The sequence below is a fragment of the Trichomycterus rosablanca genome, chromosome 11 (assembly GCF_030014385.1).
Source record: "Trichomycterus rosablanca isolate fTriRos1 chromosome 11, fTriRos1.hap1, whole genome shotgun sequence".
Lineage (NCBI taxonomy): Eukaryota > Metazoa > Chordata > Actinopteri > Siluriformes > Trichomycteridae > Trichomycterus > Trichomycterus rosablanca.
The window spans coordinates 11,274,672-11,295,135 of NC_085998.1; the positions used below are offsets into that span (position 1 = coordinate 11,274,672).

At 40.0% G+C, this 20,464-nt stretch overlaps 1 protein-coding gene across 1 annotated transcript; it reads left to right on the forward strand.

Moving 5' to 3' along the window:
* Positions 1-236: 236 nt before the first annotated feature.
* scamp5b (secretory carrier membrane protein 5b) lies at positions 237-5,322 on the forward strand. The gene is given in 6 exon segments (XM_063004591.1): positions 237-249; positions 651-770; positions 843-999; positions 2,113-2,214; positions 3,691-3,808; positions 5,140-5,322. Coding segments are annotated over 6 exon segments (693 nt in total).
* The last annotated feature ends 15,142 nt before the right edge of the window (positions 5,323-20,464 follow it).

Sequence of the window (20,464 nt, forward strand, 5' to 3'; positions counted from 1 at the left end):
ATTAATTGACTACTAATATTTCAGATTGCATAAAATAATAATAATAATAATAATAATAAAATGCAATAACACTGAAAACACTTGTATCACTGTCACTTAAACTAATGAAGTTTATTTTAGGTTCAGCTGGTTTACACTAGTGTCAGGACAGTCTTAAATGCCCCCTGCTTGACAGTTTTGAACAGTTATTTATAGGTCATCTAATCAGACCTGTGGATTGGATAGTTTGGTACAGAATGACAGAAAGGTGTATGAAAATAATTACTGTGCACAAAGTGAGTCCATAAAAACATGTTTTTACCAGGGTAATATGGGTGTTGAATGACACTATACATTAAAACAGTTATAATATGTGTAGTTTCTGGATTTTGAAGTCATTATCTGTAAAGTTAATGTTGTACATATATTTGATGTGATAATATAAAATAACCTATATGTAATTTTCTCTCCAGAGTGTATTCCTCCCTCTCAGATTGCTGGGAAAATTCACATCGCTGATAAATTGCCAATGGCTGGTATGAGATTTAATCTATTTATGAGTTCAAACTGCATGGCAAATTACATTTTAAAACTAAAGTAACTGTATGTGTTTTAAAATGAACAGCGAACATGTCATATTTGAATTCTCACTTGTTTTTTAAATCCTACAGAAAATAATTTTCCTCCCCTGCCACCATTCGTCCCACTGAAGCCATGTTTCTATCAGGACTTTGAAGAAATCCCCGAGCAGCACCGTACCATGTGCAAAAGACTTTACCATCTGTGGGTCTGTGAGTGTCTACATAGAGGAAGCTTATGTACTGTCTATTAAATATGCACACTAATATAAACGTGTTCTTCAGTTTACAGTGCAACACTGGCAGTGAATTTCATCGGCTGTATGGCGTGGATGTTTGGTGGAGGGGGGGTTACTAACTTTGGCATGTCCATCATCTGGTTGATCCTCTTCACTCCATGCTCCTATGTGTGTTGGTTCAGATCCATCTACAAGGCCCTTAAGTAAGTTAAATTAACACAATCGTTTTAAGGTCTGCCCTGCATGATACATAATCATTTTACCAAGAGTAAATATGCTAGATCAGAATAGAGGTGGGATGGATTGGTAGGCTGATATGAAGAAAAAGACTTATCTAAGATATTTGTAGAGTTTGTATAGTAGGGGCAAAATAAAAACTTAACACTAAGCCGCGAATGTGTTTAGGAATTAACTGAAGTTCTTCAATGGCTAAACAAAGTGATCAGGATGGGCTATACTGATTTGGGAAATAGCAATATATGCAGTTGTTAAACTAACAACAGAAGCTGCAGCATTCTGAATTAGCTGAAGTACATAGAAACCCTCTACACGTAGGCATAACAGGTGTTATTTTGTTTCTGCTTTTTGATTAATAACACGTAGGTTAAAATTTAATCGATAGGTGATCAGTTGACACAGCAGTTAATATGCTAGCCCACATTTGTGGAGAGTTTATGCTCCAGAGTTTGAGTCTTAGTAGTGCTTCTGGCCAGGCTGGGTGTTCAACAGACACAGTTAGCTATGTTTGAGGGATGGAAGGTCAGATGGGGTTTCTCCTTATTGTCACTGAAACAGTGACTGATGCTGTCTGGTCAAAGAACTAGCACGAACAGTGAAGGAACATGTAGGGCACAGCGTTGCCAGTCCTTCTCTTTTTGTGAGAATCATCCATCAAGCTTTATGATGAAATTAATTGTTTACCCTTAGTGTAATGCATTATAAAAGTACATTTTAGAATTGCATCACAGTAGTCGTCTTGCAAAACTTGTGGGACATGTGAAAAATCTACCTTTTTATGCTAACATTAATTGTATACTAATATTTCAGGTTATAATCATGATTATTATTAATAACTATTAATAATTATCATAATAACTGAAGACACTTGTTTATCACTATCACGTATCATAAAATAAAGAAGTTTATTCTGGGTTCAGCTGGTCTACACCAGTATCAGTATCATGCCCCTTGTTTGACAGTTCTGAACACTTATTTATAGGTCAGCTAATCAGACCTGTGGTTTTGACAGTTTGGTACAGAATGTGGTTTTATTACCTGTCTCCCATCATCTCACACTGTCTATTTTCTGATTTTAGGACAGATAGCTCCTTCAACTTCATGGCTTTCTTCTTCATCTTTATGGCTCAAGTTGTAATCAGCATCATCCAGGCCATTGGCATTCCAGGATGGGGCGTCTGGTAATTTCAGTAATTCAGTTATTTTCTAATTGATGATGACCTTGATTTAGTGTGCAACTTCTACAACCATGTCAGTCACTGCTGGGCTCTTCTAAGAATCACCTGTTCTGCAGTGGTCCTATAAAGGGTATGACCACAGATAAGCTACAGTTAGTAACTGCATACTTACAAAGGAAGTATATCATCTCATCTTCCATCTGTTTTTTTGGCGAGGGTAATGGTGGCAGCAGGCTAAACGAATCAGCAACTATCCATCTCATGCAACTGATTCCAGCTTATAATAGGGGATCCCTCCATGTTCCAAAGCCATCTGGTTTTCCACTAGTGGGACATGACTGAAACATTTTTAGTGGGAGCTGACCTGGGGGTGTCTTTGTGAGCTGTCCAAAGCATTTACCCAGGCCCTTGATTATTAGTTGAATTAACGGTTCAGCATCTTTACTCTAATTTTCTTCTGAATGGCGTGAATGGTAACCTTATCGTTGTAAATGTGTACTTCACTTCAGGGCTATGTCATTAGGAGGTAAAGGATTCTAGTTGGGTTATTCTAGCTAGACAGTTTTAAGGCAAAAGGTCAGAATGTGTTGGATAGTTTTGAATAGATTAAAATGTATTTTATCTCTTTTTTTTTAATTTCCCTCCAATTTTCTCCCTTAATCTAGTCGTATCCAATTACCCTGATTGTGTTACGCTTCACCTCTACCGATACAACCCTCCACTGCTGACTGAGGAGCTTCACAAGTGACATACGCCCCCTCCGACACGTGCTCAGTACCGACTGCCTCTTTTCACCTGCACGAGGCAAGTTCATATGCGGATCAGCCTTGTGCACGGAGAGCCACACCCTGATCAGCATTGTTCCCCAACTCTGCACAGGCGCCACCAATCAGCCAGCAGAGGTCGTAATTGCACCAGTTATGAGGAACCCTGGTCCGGATTACCCACCCTGTGAACAACAGCCAATCATTGTTCATGTGGCCGCATCAGCCCAGCCGATGGTGTGCTAGCGTGTTTTACAATTATTTTGTAAAATTAACACACTGTTTCATAATCACAGAAGCATTAAAGGCCAAAATCAATATTTTCACTAATTTCTACATTAAAAAATAACTGGAATTAATATTTCCAATTAATCATTTTACATTGTACTATTGGGCGCTTGGGTGGCACAGGCTTAAATTACGCTTGCTCATTACCACTGACTTTAGGGTTTGATTGCCTGGTTGGCAATCTGCATACAGACACGATTGGCTGAGGCCCCGTGATCAATTGGTGTCCTGTCTTGGGTGTGTTACTGTATTGCAGTACCTGACCTGAAAAAAGCAGTGGTAAATGAACTTCTGCAGCTTGTGTGGATGGGAGTTCCTCAATAGGAAGCCACTAGTCTTCTGGCCTATAATGGTTTATACACTGGCATGCATTTTTGTGTCAATTGAAATCATAAATCAAATAACTACAATATTTATGTTTTTGCAGTGGCTGGTTAGGAACCATTGTTTTCTTTGGTACCAGCATCTTTGCCTCCGTCATCATGTTGATTCCCACCATCATGTTTACTGCTGTGGCGGCTCTCTCCTTCATAGCTCTGACAAAGGTAAAGTATGTCAAGACTTGATGTTTCAGATACATTACTGCTAACAGTTTTATCAAATCACTGATATTAAATGATATTTTATATGCTATAAACTGTCTAGTAATTCTTTGTTGAAGGACCTTTGCTCTTTTAGTATGACTTTCCCCCTATGCATAAAAGTGAGGTCCATAAAGACATGGTTTGACGATTGTAGTGTAGAGGAAATTCAGTGGTCTGGACAGAGCCCTGACCTTTACCCTGTTTAAAACCCTTGGGATAATTAAAACATGCACTGAGCCAGGCCTCTTTTGTAGAATGTCATTTCAGAAGATTGCAGGTTGTTACAGCTTCAGAGATGGTTCTATTGTTTACATTCATATGCATATATAGTGTTTATAAATACTCAGAGCAAGGAATCATTCTTACAAGATTGTGGTCCATTCTGGCATTATTACATCATAAATAACAGTAAATGACATTTGTCAGCTGCATGTTTATGCTGTGAATCTCTTGTATTATCACATCCAAAAAAAGCTTTTTAGATTTAGGTCCGGTTGTCATGTTGTTTACTTGCAAAATTTCTTCTGCTTTTGGAATCACGCTCTATGAAGCAATAAATTAAAGTGGAAACTTTTTGACAACAAGAGTGATCATAGTAGCCTTAATGCCATTGTTTAGGAAATGATAAACTGTGTATATCTATCTATCTATCTATCTATCTATCTATCTATCTATCTATCTATCTATCTATCTATCTATCTATCTATCTATCTATCTATCTATCTATCTATTCATATCTATCTATCTATCTATCTATCTATCTATCTATCTATCTATCTATCCATCCATCCATCCATCCATCCATCCATCCATCCATCCATCCATCCATCCATCCACCCATCCATCCATCCATCCATCCATCCACCCACAATGCAATTGCAAATTCATATCAAAATAGTGAAAAACGATCAGTTTTGGTTTGGCCAAAGTTAACGTCTTGACTTGAAGTGAATATTGCGGTAATGTTGTGGTAAGACCAAAATGATTGATTTGTGTCCACAAATATTAGCGGTGTGTGTAAAAATTTATTTGGCTTTCTCCAGACATCCTGTTCTAAAATTATCAAATGAATTTATTAATCAAGCATAAATTGATCCAAATTTATGGTACAAATTATATTGAAGGTGGTTAAGAAGTCATTTGATGTGCAAAGATTGCTGTAGTTTTGTGCTAAAACGTTGAGGTCTAATTTAGCTCGCAAGTACAGGAATCAAACAGCTACTTATTAAAACCACTTTTCTAGATTGTCACACACTTGTCACACTTGACTTTTGTGTTTCTTGATCCACCAGGTTCATAACATGTACCGGGGCAGTGGAGGTAGCATGAGTAAAGCTCAGGAGGAATGGGCAACGGGCGCCTGGAAAAACCCTCACGTACAGCACGCTGCCCAGCAAGCTGCTCTCGGAGCTGCTCAGGGTGCTATGCAGGGACAGGAACCGTACTCCACACCAGCCTACAATAATCAAATGTAAAATCTATTCAGAACTATAGACTGCCAAAACCAGTCCAAGAACATCAGCTTTTGCTTCGTACCTACACAGATGCAAGAAGGTTTTGGGCCAAACTAATCTGGACAGATTGCAGCTTTGGCTATGTTTAAGATTAAGTGTGCAATTCCACTTTTCTGCTCAAACATGATTCTGTGTGTACGCTGTTCTTATTAGCATTTTAATGAGCTTTGTATCTGTCACTAATCTAAATGAATTGCACTCTTGAACTGACCCATATGCGAACAGTGTTTCACCTGAAATTCTTTAGTGTCCACAGACTTTAGGTTTGTACTCATTATGGTTTTAGAACAATTTTACTGTTCCACTACTACTCATTTTTATTATTTATTTAAAAACTATAATTAAAAGATTATGTGTACAGTGGTACCTTGAAACTTAACGTCAATTGGTTCTGGGAGTGGGAGTTTTAAGATATTTTTTCCTTTAAGGATGTATGGGGAACCTGTTAATGCGTTCTGTGGTTCCCAAGGAACTGCATATATTTTAGGCTAATGTAAAATAATGGGGTTGTTTTTGACACTTATACACTGAAAATAACACAAGTATAATATAAAAACACTGAAAAACAATTAAAAAAACAGCTAAAAGTCAATAACAATTACAAAAAAACCTGCTCTTTACCTTTACTTCCTTATTGTTTCCTTATGCTTCTTAATCGTGGAGAGTACTTATAAGCAGTAATAATTAAGAGAGGTTTAGTGTTTCTATGTCGTTCTTTTAATACATTAAGTCACATTTGGCTTTTTTAACGATAAGTGTTTTAGACTCTCTGATTCTCACAATTTCTCAGAACCCCGAGCTATAACACAAGTTTAAAAGTGAAACAGTGAGGAAAATTCAGCTAAACACAAATACATGTGGATGCTTTCGGAGTGGATTTGACAAAGCAGAGGTCGCACACATGGTAAGTTTAAGGGAAACGTTGAGTTTAAGGGTACAAATTTCTTGACGAAGGACGTTGAGTTTCAAAGATTTTGAGTTTAGGGGACGTTCAGTTAAAAGGTACCACTGTACTTGTGAGGATCATGTAAAGGGCGACTTTATATTATTTATGTATACTCTATATATATATTATTTTCACAGTTTTAGAACAGAATATATATTGTTGGTCATGTAGTGTACCATGTATTATAAAATTTGTCCAGTTGTTACTTGACTACTTACGAGAATGTATACATGTAGTATGGTGATGTGAATGTACTGTGAAATACTGAATTAATTAATGTAGTGTGTAGCCATGTTCAAGAATTACATACAAAACGACATACAGAACTCATTAATAAAGAAATAAATATGATTTTGTTGTTACTGCGATTTCAAAATCAGTATAAATATACTGGGGGAAAATGGAAATGCATTTGGTGCTATTAGACATAACATTATGGTTTAGGTAAATACATTAAATAAATGTATATGAGATGGATTTATTAATAGTCTAAAAATCCTAAATAAATGCTCCTTTTCTGAGAAAAAGTAAATACTGATGTATTATTTTATTGATTCAATTTTATTTCTTTTGGCTCCTCTCAATGGCTAGGCTGTTATCAACACCCCCTCAACACCACCTCCACACCAAAGAACAATAAACAATCTGTCCATGCAGACGCTACAAATAAGAAGCTACATGCCTAAAATGGCCATATTTACTGCTACTGAAATAATTAAGAAGTTTAAAACAACCACAACCACAGCTGTAATTAACCAGTATGGATGAGGGCATGGATAGTTTACCCACATACCAAGTGGTAGAGGGGAAGGTTCTGGGGCTGTTTTGTTTTTAAAGGTTTGTTCTAATTCATGACATTATGGACTGTATAAATGGACTGTCTACCTTCCAAGAGGGATTAAAATCTGGGTTGTTGAGTTTTGGGACTAGTGGGTAGAGCTTTGGGCTATCAACCAGAAGATTGGCGGTTCAAATCCAGGCCCTGCTATGTAGCCACTGTTGGGTCCTTGAGCAAGGCCCTTAACCCTGTCTGCTCCAGGGGTGCCGTACGATGGCTGACCTTGCGCTCTGACCTCAGCTCCCATACAAGCTGGGATATGCGAAGAAGAGATTTCATTGTACTTTACACCTGTATATCTATATATGACAAATAAAGTATATTTTGTATCTTCTTCTTCTTTTCCAGTAGGATAGTGATCCAAAATGTCTGAATCCACAGTGGTTTAAAGAACACAGAATTAAGCTTTCACCAGCTATTCCAGTCCCCTGACCTTAACATAACTGAAAAGTTATGAGGTATGTTAAAAAAAAAAATACAAAAGAGAAGACCAGGATAACAGGATTTTATTTTTAATTTGGACTTTTTAAACTGATCTTTACCAAAGGTTGCCAGAAAACCATATTTACCAGCTGCCTAAACACTACTAAATACCACCAAAAGGGGGCAGTGTTGTTGTTGTTTTTTAAAAAGGTGTTTACACTCAGTTCTCTGAACTACAGAGGGAAAGAGATGTTGTTCTACCCTTCTCAAATCCCAGATTTCCCAGATGCTTTTCTGAGAAAACGGGCATCCAATTTCCTGTTGGCACACACAATCATAACACAAGGATGTCCTCCATCAGCTTCTCTGAGCAATAAATTTGCTTTTAGTAAAATCACACATTTAACCATGTGTGGTTTTGCCTTGGTGTCCTTGGAGATTGGTCTCAGAAAGTCTGGATTAGATGTGAAACCTCTTTACACAGATTTATTTGCCTTTATTTTAGTATTACTTTCTTTATTAGCCATGTGCTGCGGCTGCTGCTCCAAGCTCATAAACCAACCAAAGCCTTAAATCCTGTTTGAGTTTAAAATGTAGCGGAGGGCAGGAAGGAAGGAAGGATTCTAAAAGCTTTACATCCTATCCCATAATCTCCAAAATGCAACTGACTCAGATTGTCAAAGATAATTGTGTTTTAATAAAATACTGGTCATTACACAATTATTTGTGGTATTTGAGTCAGTCAGACAGGATGAATAAAAAAACCCAAACTAAAAAATAAATCAGTGTTTAGGAGTGGGTGGCATAGTGGCCTGGTGCGTAGCACTGTCATTACACAGCAAGAAAATCCTGGGTTCAATTCCAAGGTGGAGCAATTTGGGTCTGTTCTATGTAGAGTTTCCATGTTCTCCCTGTTTCCTCTGGTAGCGCTTTTCCACTAAAAGAACCCTGGTTCTTGAACCGGTTCTGTTCAGGTTTCTTCAAACCTTGGTGTTTTGTAGAAAACCGACCTGCGTTTCCACCAGTTTTTGGGAACCAAACTGCGTCATCAACGGTGGGCGTTACACAACGAAAGCATGAAGCTTGTCGTTACTGGCAACGCGTCAGTGGAGTAATACAGTTGTTGTGTGAAAAGACCGTGCTGTTATCACGAATATCAGCACAGTTAGAACACTTCTCAACCAATCAGATTGTAAGGTCGGAACTAACTGTTGTATAATGTCTCATGAAAGCACCCAAACCTCTACACTGTGACACGCCGGCGGGTGACGTCACGGTTCACGCTAAAAAACTGAGTATTCTGTGGTGCTTGATTAGAACGCTAGTTCGCTGTCTGGAACCTCTTTTTTTTGGTGGAAACACATGGAACCGGTTCAATATCAAGTTTGCGAACCGGAACGGAGCCGGATCCGCGACGGTGGAAAAGGGTATGGGTGCTCTGGATTCCTCCCACAGTTCGAATACATGCATTCAAGTTATTTGGAGTTACAAAATTGCCCTAGTGTGTGTGTGTGTGTGTGTGTTTGCCCTGTAATAGTGTGGCAACCTGTCCAGGGTGTTCCCTACCTTTCTTCTAGAGGATATCACCCACTGACCCACTGTGACCCTGACCAGGATAAATTAGGTTAAACAGACAAGGTTTAGGTGTATATGTGCAGTTTAGGGCAGTTGTAGCCTAGTAGTTAAGGTACTGGACTAGTAATCCAAAGGTCTCTGGTTAAAGCCCCACCACTGCCAGGTTGCCACTGTTGGGCCCTTGAGCAAGGCCCTTAACCTTCAATCGCTCAGATAATATACTGTCACAGTACTGTAAGTCACTTGTATTACATACACTGCCTGGCCAAAAAAAAAGGTCACCACCTGGATTTAACTAAGCAAATAGGTAAGAGCCTCCCCATTGGATAATTACTGCATGGGTGATTATGTTCCAGCTGGCAACAAGTTATTTAACCCTAACTGATGAAGCTTCTCATTTGTTAAACAACCATGTTGAAAGACACATCCTGTGGTCATGGAAAAGATGTTAATCTGTTTCAGAAGGGTCAAATTATTGGCATGCATCAAGCAGAGAAAACATCTAAGGAGAAGCTGAAACTACTAAAATCGAGTTAAGAACTGTCCAACGCATTATTAAAAAGTGGAAGGACAGTGGGGAAACATCATCTTCGAGGAATGAATGTGTTTGGAAAAAAATCTTGAATGATCGTGATCGGCGATCACTTAAACGTTTCGTGAAATCAAATGGTAGAAAAACTACAGTAGAACTCAGGGATATGTTTAATAGTGAAAGTAAGAGCATTTCCACATGCACAGTGCAAAAAGAACTCAAGGGATTGGGACTAAACAGCTGTGTAGCCTTAAGAAAACCACTTGTCAGTGAGGCTAACCGGCAAAAACGGCTTCAATTTGCTAGGGAGCATAAAGATTGGACTCTGGAGCAATAAAGGTCATGTGGTCTGATGAGTCCTGATTTACCCTGTTCCAGAGTGATGGGCGCATCAGGGCACACATCATGCCTAGTACAAGCCTGTGGGGGCAGTGCTATGATCTGGGGTTGCTGCAGTTGGTCAGGTCTAGATTCAGCAACGTTATGTGCCCAAAGAATGAGGTCAGCTGACTACCTGAATATACTGAACGACCAGGTTATTCCATCAATAAATTTTTTCTTCCCTGATGGCACGGGCATATTCCAAGATGACAATGCCAGGATTCATCGGGCTCAAATTGTGAAAGAGTGGTTCAGAAAGCATGAGACATCACTTTCACACATGGATTGGCCACCAGACCTGAGTCCAGACCTGAACCCCATTGAGAATCTTTGCGATGTGCTGGAGAAGACTTTGCGCAGTGGTCCAAATCTCCCATCATCAAAACAAGATCTTGGGGGAAAATCAATGCAACTCTGGACAGAAATAAATGTTGTGACATTGCAGAAGCTTGTGGAAACGATGCCACAGCGAATGCGTGCCGTAATCAAAGCTAAAGGCGGTCCAACAAAATATTAGAGCGTGACCTTTTTTTTTGGCCAGGCAGTTTTGTTGTAACAGTTTGGGAGGGAAGAGAATTTCTCTTCCAAAGTTTTGAGCCCAAGTGAGGTCCATAACAATATCACTGAGTTTCCAAAGTCATAACCTCATGACCTCAACCCCTGCAAAATCTTGACATGATGAATTAGAATGCCAATTGCAAACCAGGGTTTACAAATTATCTGTTAACTTGGGTAAAAAGAGACCATTATATCTGCACAGAGAAGACAATATGATCAGGTGTCCAGATATTTCTGGCCACCGATTGCACAGAAGGCTTTATTCCCCCTCTACAGGGAAGAGGAATGCACTGACATGATGAACAAATACACATACAATCTCTTTTTACTTTACACTGTTCATTCTCTCTGTCACCTTCCATCACTCTGTTTCTCGATCTTCTGCCCCCTTTGCCCTCACCCTCTCTCCTCCTATTCCCTTTCTCCTTCCCCTTTCTAGGCCTGATTTACTAAAGGTTTCCAAGTGTAAAATGTAATACCCCGATTCCTAAAAAAATGTCCAAACTGATTTACCAAGACGGTCTATAGATACACATGTTTTTGAAACATTTATGTTTGCCCACTACTGGTCTGGTTGGGCCTTTTACAGGCTCAGTCGGCTATGTCTAAGGAAGGTAATGTTACATTAAGTATAACCTCATTGGGTGTGTCTGTGAGTCTGTGGGTCTCACTGGCCAGTATTCATTTTGTGAATTAGTCAGAAATTGGGGGGAATCGGACATGTCTAAATATATAAAAACAAACAGCAGATCTTTTATTCAAATTTTTTTATGCATTTTCTACCTTTCTCTCCCAATTTTTAGCGTGTCCAATTTATGCCCAATTGCGTTATGCTTCCTCTCTACTGGTAATGACCCCCACCCCGACTGAGGAGAACAAACTGACACATGCTCCCTAGTAGCCAGTAGCCAACTGCATCTTTTTACCTGCACATGGCAGAGCTGATTTTTGAACCGACGAGTTCAAAATGTCAGCTCCGGTGTGCTAGCGTGTTTTACCGCTTCGCCACCTGAGCGGCTTTAATACAGTTTTTACACCGGATGTATTTCATGACTCAACCCTCCCACACATTCATCTAACGCCATTTGTGAGCCTATCCTGGGATTCGAAACCCAGGAACTCAGGTACCAGCAGCGTGACTCCTACTGTTATCAATATACCCTTTAGCCTGGATTGTACAAAAAAAGGCAAAATATTTTCAAGAAACAGAAGTCCGAAGTCTGAAAACCTAGTGAGCTCTCTACACAGACAGTATTTTATGCCATCGGACTTCCAAAAAGAAGACTGCACGTCAAGACTGCTGTGCCAACAATGCTGCTCCTGCTAGATGTGACGGATACCTGGCTTGTTTGCACCAAAAATGTCAAGAACTCACTACGGACTTTATCACACTTTATTTTTTGCTAGTTATAAGTTTTAGTTTAATTAAATTTTGTGTTTGTATGATTTGTGTAAATCCTATTTATTCAAATTATCCTCCAGGCCACCCAAGAAGGATGGGTCCCTGCTGAGTCTGGTTCCTCTCAAGGTTTCTTCCTGTAATTTTAAGGGAGTTTTTCCTTGCCACTGTTGCCCTTGGCTTGCTTAACAGCGGTTTTTGGTCTGTTGGTCCTGGATTCTGTAAAGATGCTTTGATACAATGTTCATTGTAAAAAGCGCTATATAAATAAAAATTGACTTGACTAGAAGAAGGCTGTCAAAATTCTTAGATGCCTCAAAATGCTGCTTACTGAAATGCCTTATTCTGAGTTATTTTCAAATGTGGGCTGCACTGTGGCTTGGTTGGGCAAGAACGCCCTGGGTTTGATTCCCAGGTAGAGAGGTCCGGGTCCTTTCTGTGTGAAGTTTGCATGTTCTCCCTGTGTCTGTGTGGATTTCCTCTGGGAGTGCGTAATACTTTCTCATTTCTTTTTAGTATCTTTATATTAGTACCAACAAAGCCAATAGTTTAACCTCAAAACAGACCCAGACAAAAACAACACTTTAATAAACTTTAAATAAGGGTTTGTTTCTTACTGTAATTAATATAAACCCTAATTAGTGACTGCAGTGTATTTTTTTTAACCCACTGTTCATACAAACTATTTATATTCCATTTTACAACCAAAATATGTTACTTTCATATTAAAATTATTGTTCCCAATTAATTCTGAGCTATTTTTTTCCAGCAGCATAATGAAAACATCTGGTAATGCTGCACTTATCCAGTAATCAGCCTGTTTATTTTCTGATGGTTCATGATGTTCCTCTATTGCTAAACAAAATGTGTTTGCACTTTCTGGGTCATTAAATGCACACTAACAAATGCTTTTGTTAACAGCAAATTTCAGTTTACAAAGCAGACAGATAAAGACTCTTTAGCACCTTGTCTAAGATACGAGCTGTGTAGTAAATTTTAATTGTACAAGCTATGATGAGGCATGTATGTGGATGGTTCACGTTTATCATGACTTTTTTTATATGAAATCAGTCCTTGACTCGGTTGGCACAGATGCTACTGTAATAAACGATGTCTTGCATTCCCTATCAGAACTTTAGATTTTAAGTTATATACTTTAATATCCCTAAAACAGGCACAGAAGCAGAATTCTTGGTAATTACAGTAAGTTCAGTGGATCTGAAATACACCAATCAGCCATAACATTAAAACCACCTCCTTGTTTCTACACTCACTGTCCATGCTATCAGCTACAATTACCAAATAAGCGCACTTTGTAGTTCTACCATTACTGACTGTTGTCCATCTGTTTCTCTGCATGCTTTTTTTAGCCGGTATCACCCTGTTTTTCAATAGTCAGGACTCTCCCAGGACCACCACAGAGCAGGTATTATTTGGGTGGTGGATCATTCTCAGCACTGCAGTGACACTGACATGGTGGTGGTGTGTTAGTGTTGTGCTGGTATGAGTGGATAAGACACAGCATCGCTGCTGGAGTTTTTAAACACCTAACTGTCACTGCTGGACTGAGATTAGTCAACCAACCAAAAATAAATCCAGCCAACAGCGTCCTGTGACCACTGATGAAGGTCTAGAAGATGACCAACTCAAACAGCAGCAATAGATGAGCGATCGTCTCTGACTTTACATCTACAAGATGGACCAATTAGGTAGGAGTGTGTAATAGAGTGGACAGTGAGTGGACACGCCATTTAAAAACTTCAGCAGTGCTGCTGTGATCCACTCATACCAGCACAACACACACTAACACACCACCACCATGTCATTGTCACTGCAGTGCTGAGAATGATCCACCACCTAAATAATACCTGCTCTGTGGTGGTCCTGTGGGGGTCCTGGTCATTAAAGAACAGGGTAAAAGCAGGCTAAAAAAGTAAAACAGAAGGACTACAGTCAGTAATTGTAGAACTGCAGTGCTTCTATATGATAAGTGGAGCTGATAAAATGGACAGTGAGGGTAGAAACAAGGAGGTGGTTTTAATGTCATGGCTGATCGGTGTATACCCTGGAATACTGGGTGCGTGACACCAGTCCATCACAGGACATCACACAATTATCTACTGACATGCTCTTTAAATGTAAATGGAGCACCAACTGGTAATAAACACACTGGGAATAAATAACAAAGTGGCATCCTACTTCTTGGCACTTCCAAGAAAAAGGCTGTCAAAATTCCTAGATGCCTTAAAAGGCTGCCTACTGAGATGCCTTATTCTGACATGTATTCAAATGTGGGCGGCACTGTGGCTTGGCGAATAACTGTCGCCTCACAGCAGGGTCCTGGGTTTGATTCCCAGTTTCTGTGTGGAGTTTGCATGTTCTCCCCGTGTCTGTGTGGGTGTCCTCTGGGAGTGTGTAATATTTTCTCATATATGTAATAAACAAACCGGGAATAAATAACAAAGTGCAAATTTACACACATCAGTAGTAATCAGCGGTAAGAACTAAGGCTAGGGTGCTGGACCTGTGCTTTACTAACATTACCTGCTGTGCCATCATGCCATCCTACAACAGTGGCATGCTGGAAAAATGATAGCACATCCTTAGCAGGGAAATGTAGTATAAATTAATGCACAATTACATATTGGAAATAAATTTGGCATGCCCAAAAGTCATGGCCATTTTTAGCCATTCCAAAACTAGTTTTAAGGTCAGTTTTGTGTCGGTGTCCTGCTGGAACAGCAAACTGTGTCCAATATCCAAGAATGTAATAGATTTTTTTTTCTATTTTCATTGTTTTGTCCACTATCTGCAATGCACCGGTTCTACTGGCAACAAAACAGCCCGAGAACATAATATCTGCCACCCTGCTTGACAGTAAGTATAACGTTGTTGGGTTTGAAGCTTCACCATTTCTCCAAACATACATCAGTGTGGCCAAATAACTCAATCTTTGTTTCATCTGACCACAAAGCTGTTATTTAGGATGCTTTTTCTCCCATCAGATCAGCAACAAACTTCAGTCGAGCTTAAAGTTGCCAGTTTTAAAGCAGAGGCTTTTTTTCATGCATGGCAGCTTCTAAGACCACGCTGATTCAAATACTGAATCACATCAACCATACAGACACATTTCCTCTCAGCACGAGATGACAATTTGGGTTTTCTTGACAAAACAGCCTTTCAAAAATTGTAAAAGCTATTACACTTGCAAGGGGGGCTGGGGCATAAATTCTATATTAATGGTCATGATTTTGTTTGTTTGTTTGTTTGTTTATTAGGATTTTAATGTCATGCTTTACACTTTGGTTACATTCATGACAGGAATGGTAGTTACTCATTACACAAGGATCATCAGTTCACAAGGCTATATTGAACACAGTCGTGGACAATTTAGTGTCTCCGATTCACTTCACTTGCATGTCTTTGGACTGTGGGAGGAAACCGGAGCACCCGGAGGAAACCCACACGGCCACGGGGAGAACATGCAAACTCCACACAGAAAGGACCTGGACCGCCCCACCTGGGGATCGAACCCATGACCTTCTTGCTGTGAGGCGACAGTGCTACCCACTTAGCCACCGTGCCGCCCCCTTGGTTTTGTTTGGATTTTCAACACACTGATGACCACTTTTGATAGATACTGACCACTGCAGACCGGGAACACCCCACAAGAGCTGCAGTTTTGGAGATGCTCTGACCCAGTCGTCTAGCCATCACAATTTGGCCCTTGTCAAACTTGCTCAAATCCTTATGCTTGCAGCTCTTGTGGGGTGTTCCCGGTCTGCAGTGGTTAGTATCTATCAAAAGTGGTCCAAGGAAGAAACAGTGGTAAACCGGCGACAGGGTCATAGGTGGCCAAGGCTCATTGATGCACATGGGGAGCGAAGGCTGTCTGACCCGGACCGCCCCACGTGGGGATCGAACCCAGGACCTTCTTGCTGTGAGGCGACAGTGCTACCCACTTAGCCACCGTGCCGCCCCCATGGTTTTGTAACAGGATTTTCAACACACTCATGATCAGGTGTCCACATACCTTTGGCTATGTATAATAAGTGTCCTTTAGAGATTCATGTAACCTATACATCAAATATACCAAATCTGCTGTAAAGTTCACTCTAGACACACCCACCAACCAGTCATTAGTTTCAATTTTTATGGACTATAACCATGAGGATCTATGCTTCAGCTAGCATGTTCCTGATGTAATGAGAATTTATCGGCCTGTTGTACCAGCTGTATGGATGCCCACGGCACAGAGGGAGAATATATTTTACGTATGAGCCACGATTGATAACTGCTTACCGACAGACTAATATTTTTCTTAGACGGGACAGACGCTGCGGAGGGGACACTTAAGACCCCTCTGAGACATGAGTTGGATTAGTCCAGCCATTCAGTGGCTTTCAGCTGTAATGGCATAGCGCCATAAGTGAGATGAAACTGTCATTGACTCAGCCAATCAGATGCCACAACATCTCATTGCGCACGCAGGGCTGGGAGGCATGCAGAATGGCTTTTGTTTGTCTTTGTTATTTGTTCTTTATTTTGTTAGTGATGGTAAAGCCCCAAGATTCCCAGATTTTCTCCTTACTCTCTCGGTGTCTCTCGCTCATTCTCTCTCTTTCTCCTCCGTTAAAGTTAATCTCCCATGCACTGTGTTCCACTGAGTGAGTCATTAGTCATTTGATTAAATGGCAAAGCTGAGCTCTGCTCTGTAGAAAAACCGCCCCTCTTCTAGTCACAGAATTCTGCTGTAGAGTGGCAATGTTGCAGAGAAATACGAGTGTACTGCCACACTGGTGATCTCACAGTGCAAGATCCATTAATTAATTCATTTATAATTACTGCTCTAATGTTATCCGGGTCTCAGTGCATCTGATGGTGTATGTCTGGAATACAGAAATGCACGCTGGACATGGATCTGTCACAGGGCATCACACACTCACCAGTTCACTTAGTTAACCAGTTCAACCAGTCAAGATCTCGGAGGGTCTGAATCCACATGAAAATACTGACGGCAAGACTGAAATAACATCATGGACAAGCATTCCACACTAAACTGTATACACCGATCAGGCATAACATTAAGACCACCTTTCTAATATTGTGTTGGTCCCCCTTTTGCTGCCCCATAAGCAACAAACTGAGATGCACTGTGTATTCTGACACCTTTCTATCAGAACCAGCATTAACTTCTTCAGCAATTTGAGCTACAGTAGCTCGTCTGTTGGATCTGACCACACGGACCAGCCTTCACTCTTGCCTTGGCCGCCCATGACCCTGTCGCCGGTTTACCACTGTTCCTTTCTTGGACCACTTTTGATAGATACTGACCACTGCAGACCGGGAACACCCAACAAGAGCTGCAGTTTTGGAGATGCTCTGACCCAGTCGTCTAGCCATCACAATTTGGCCCTTGTGATACTTGCTCAAATCCTTACACTTGCCCATTTTTCCTGCTTCTAACACATCAACTTTGAGGATAAAATGTTCACTTGCTGCCTAATATATCCCACCCACTAACAGGTGCCGTGATGAAGAGATAATCAGTGTTATTCACTTCACCTGTCAGTGCTCATAATGTTATGCCTGATCGGTGTATGTATCAGGTGAGGATTAAAAAATGGTTGTCAACTTTTTTTTTATTAAAAATGCACCATCTAGTTTATATTACTATATATTACAATACATAAAGTGTATATTACTATACATACACCGACCAGGCATAACATTATGGCCACTGACAGGTGAAGTGAATAACACTGATTATCTCTTCATCACGGCACCTGTTAGTAGGTGGGATATATTAGGTAGCAAGTGAACAAGTCGATGTGTTAGAAGCAGGAAAAATGGACAAGCGTAAGGATTTGAGCAAATTTGACAAGGGCCAAATTGTGATGGCTAGACGACTGGGTCAGAACATCTCCAAAACTGCAGCTCTTGGAAGGTGTCCCCGGTCTGCAGTGGTCAGTATCTATCAAAAGTGGTCCATGGAAGGAATACTGGTAAACGGCAGGATCGTGGATGGCCAAGGCTCATTGATGCACATGGGGAGTGAAGGCTGGCCAACAGACAAGCTCATATTGCTAAAGAAGTTAATGCTGGTTTTGATAGAAAGGTGTCAGAATACACAGTGCATCACAGTTTGTTGTGTATGGGGCTGCATAGCCGCAGACCAGTCAGTTAGAAAGGTGGTCATTATGTTATGCCTGATCGGTGTATAGTTTATATTATAAATATATTACTCATATTACATATATACATACTACATATTTACATTTACATGTCCTATAAGTGCAAAAAAGGTGTAATATGTAATATATTATTCATATTTTCATGTATATTTTGTATTCATAATAATATACCACTTGTTTTTAAAGGAAATCATTTTAGTGTAAATAACTACACACTACGTGTGCAATTTTTCCTGTCAGCTCTTAAGTGTGTGTGTCTTACTTTTTTTTTCTTCTTTTTACCACCTTTCTCTCATACTGCTGTAACAAGTTAATTCCCCTAATAGGATAAATATAGTCTTATCGTATCTATCATATCTTATCTTAGTTCATGCTACCACAGTTATTCTGGGAGTTGATATTGAAACATTGATCTCTGCCTTTCATTTTTCTCATTAATGGTTTTGAGGGAAAACATGATGCACAGTTTAATGCTCTGGAATTGATCGCCTTTACTGCTATTTTAAAAACAGTTGATTACACTAGCACAGCGGTGATACTGTCTATGTCTGAGGAATGCAAGTTTGGATGGGGTATTGCCTTGTTGCTGCTGTGCTATGTGAGGGGAAACGCAGAGGAGTTGAAAAAAGGTGGGACAGGGGCATAATATAGTTTATATCAGAATACATCAGCACACACACGTTTTACAGTATTTATGACCTTATTGTTCGTTACAAAACATAACACCAACACTGCATTGCAAAAAAAAAATATTTATTAACCTCCAACTCACTATAGAACAATCCATGCTGGTCGCATAGCCAAATCCACTCAGATTAATAAATTTTTTTTCCCTGATTTTACGCTGCACATCAGCGCACAAACTTTGATCGCTCGCTACTTGTTGACGTGCATTTTTGGACGTGGTATCATTAAACCCCTCGTCACTTCTTGCGTGTGTTTTCGTGACAAAACCTAGCTTGGGAGACCAGAGAGGTTTGTCTGCGATTCCGGTTGGTGATAGATGGTGTGGTGTGAAACCCCCTATCACTGATCAGTCGTGTAGATTAAAATACACACTCCCGATTACAAGAGATCCAGTTGTGTAGTGTGAACTGTACAGCGACCTGATGACTTGCAAAATAGTGTAGTGTGAACGTGGCATTAGTCCCTGTTCCTGCAAACCTCTGTGAAGCTTGAAGGTGCTCATTTTGCAGAAGGGGCTTTTTTCTTGCATGGCAGCCCTTCAGCCCATGGCATGATTGTTCTGTTTAATGACAGTTTTTTAAAAGATCTTTCTTAGCATAATGTAGCACTTCTTTATTACCTGGCTTTGCCAAGAGACCACTGTTCTGAGTCAATTTTAGTGGTAGCAGTAAAACTAGCTCTGTTTTCACTGGCACCGAGAAGCACCAGCTACAGTCAATCATCACTAAGAAAGATGGTGGCAATGCCATCCATATGCCATTATCAACACAATAGAGAGTTACATTTAATAAACCAAGGAGAGGAATTTCCATGATTTTCCATAAATTTGTCAATATGATCCTCCAACGAATTATATAAGCACAGATGTGTAATGAGGTAGGATTTTGGACTGTGAGTCACACCTGCTTCTGTTGATTATTTACACATCCAATTTTACTGAAACTAGATTTTAGATGATTTTTATTAGACCTCACAGTTGATCAGTTAAATTTTAACCAAAAGTAAAAGTATCATCACAATTTGACCGCAATCCATCTTTTTTTCTGGGTGGAAGAGTATGGAGTATTGTTATAGCATTTATAGTTATTAATTTGGCACCACCAGCACCACACTCATTCTAAACAGCTGAATTAATATACACTGATCAGCCATAACATTAAAACCACCTCCTTGTTTCTACACTCACTGTCCATTTTATCAGCTCCACTTACCATATAGAAGCACTTTGTAGTTCTACAATTACTGGCTGTAGTCCATCTATTTCTCTACATACTTTTTAGCCTGCTTTTACCCTGTTCTTCAATGGTCAGGACCCCCACAGGACCACCACAGAACAGGTATTATTTGGGTGGTGGATCATTCTCAGCACTGCAGTGACAATGACATGGTGGTGGTGTGTTAGTGTGTGTTGTGCTGGTATGAGTGGATAAGACACAGCAGCGCTGCTACACTCCTACCTAGTTGGTCCACCTTGTAGATGTAAAGTCAGAGACAATCGCTCATCTATTGCTGCTGTTTGAGTTGGTCATCTTCTAGACCTTCATCAGTGGTCACAGGACGCTGTCTACGG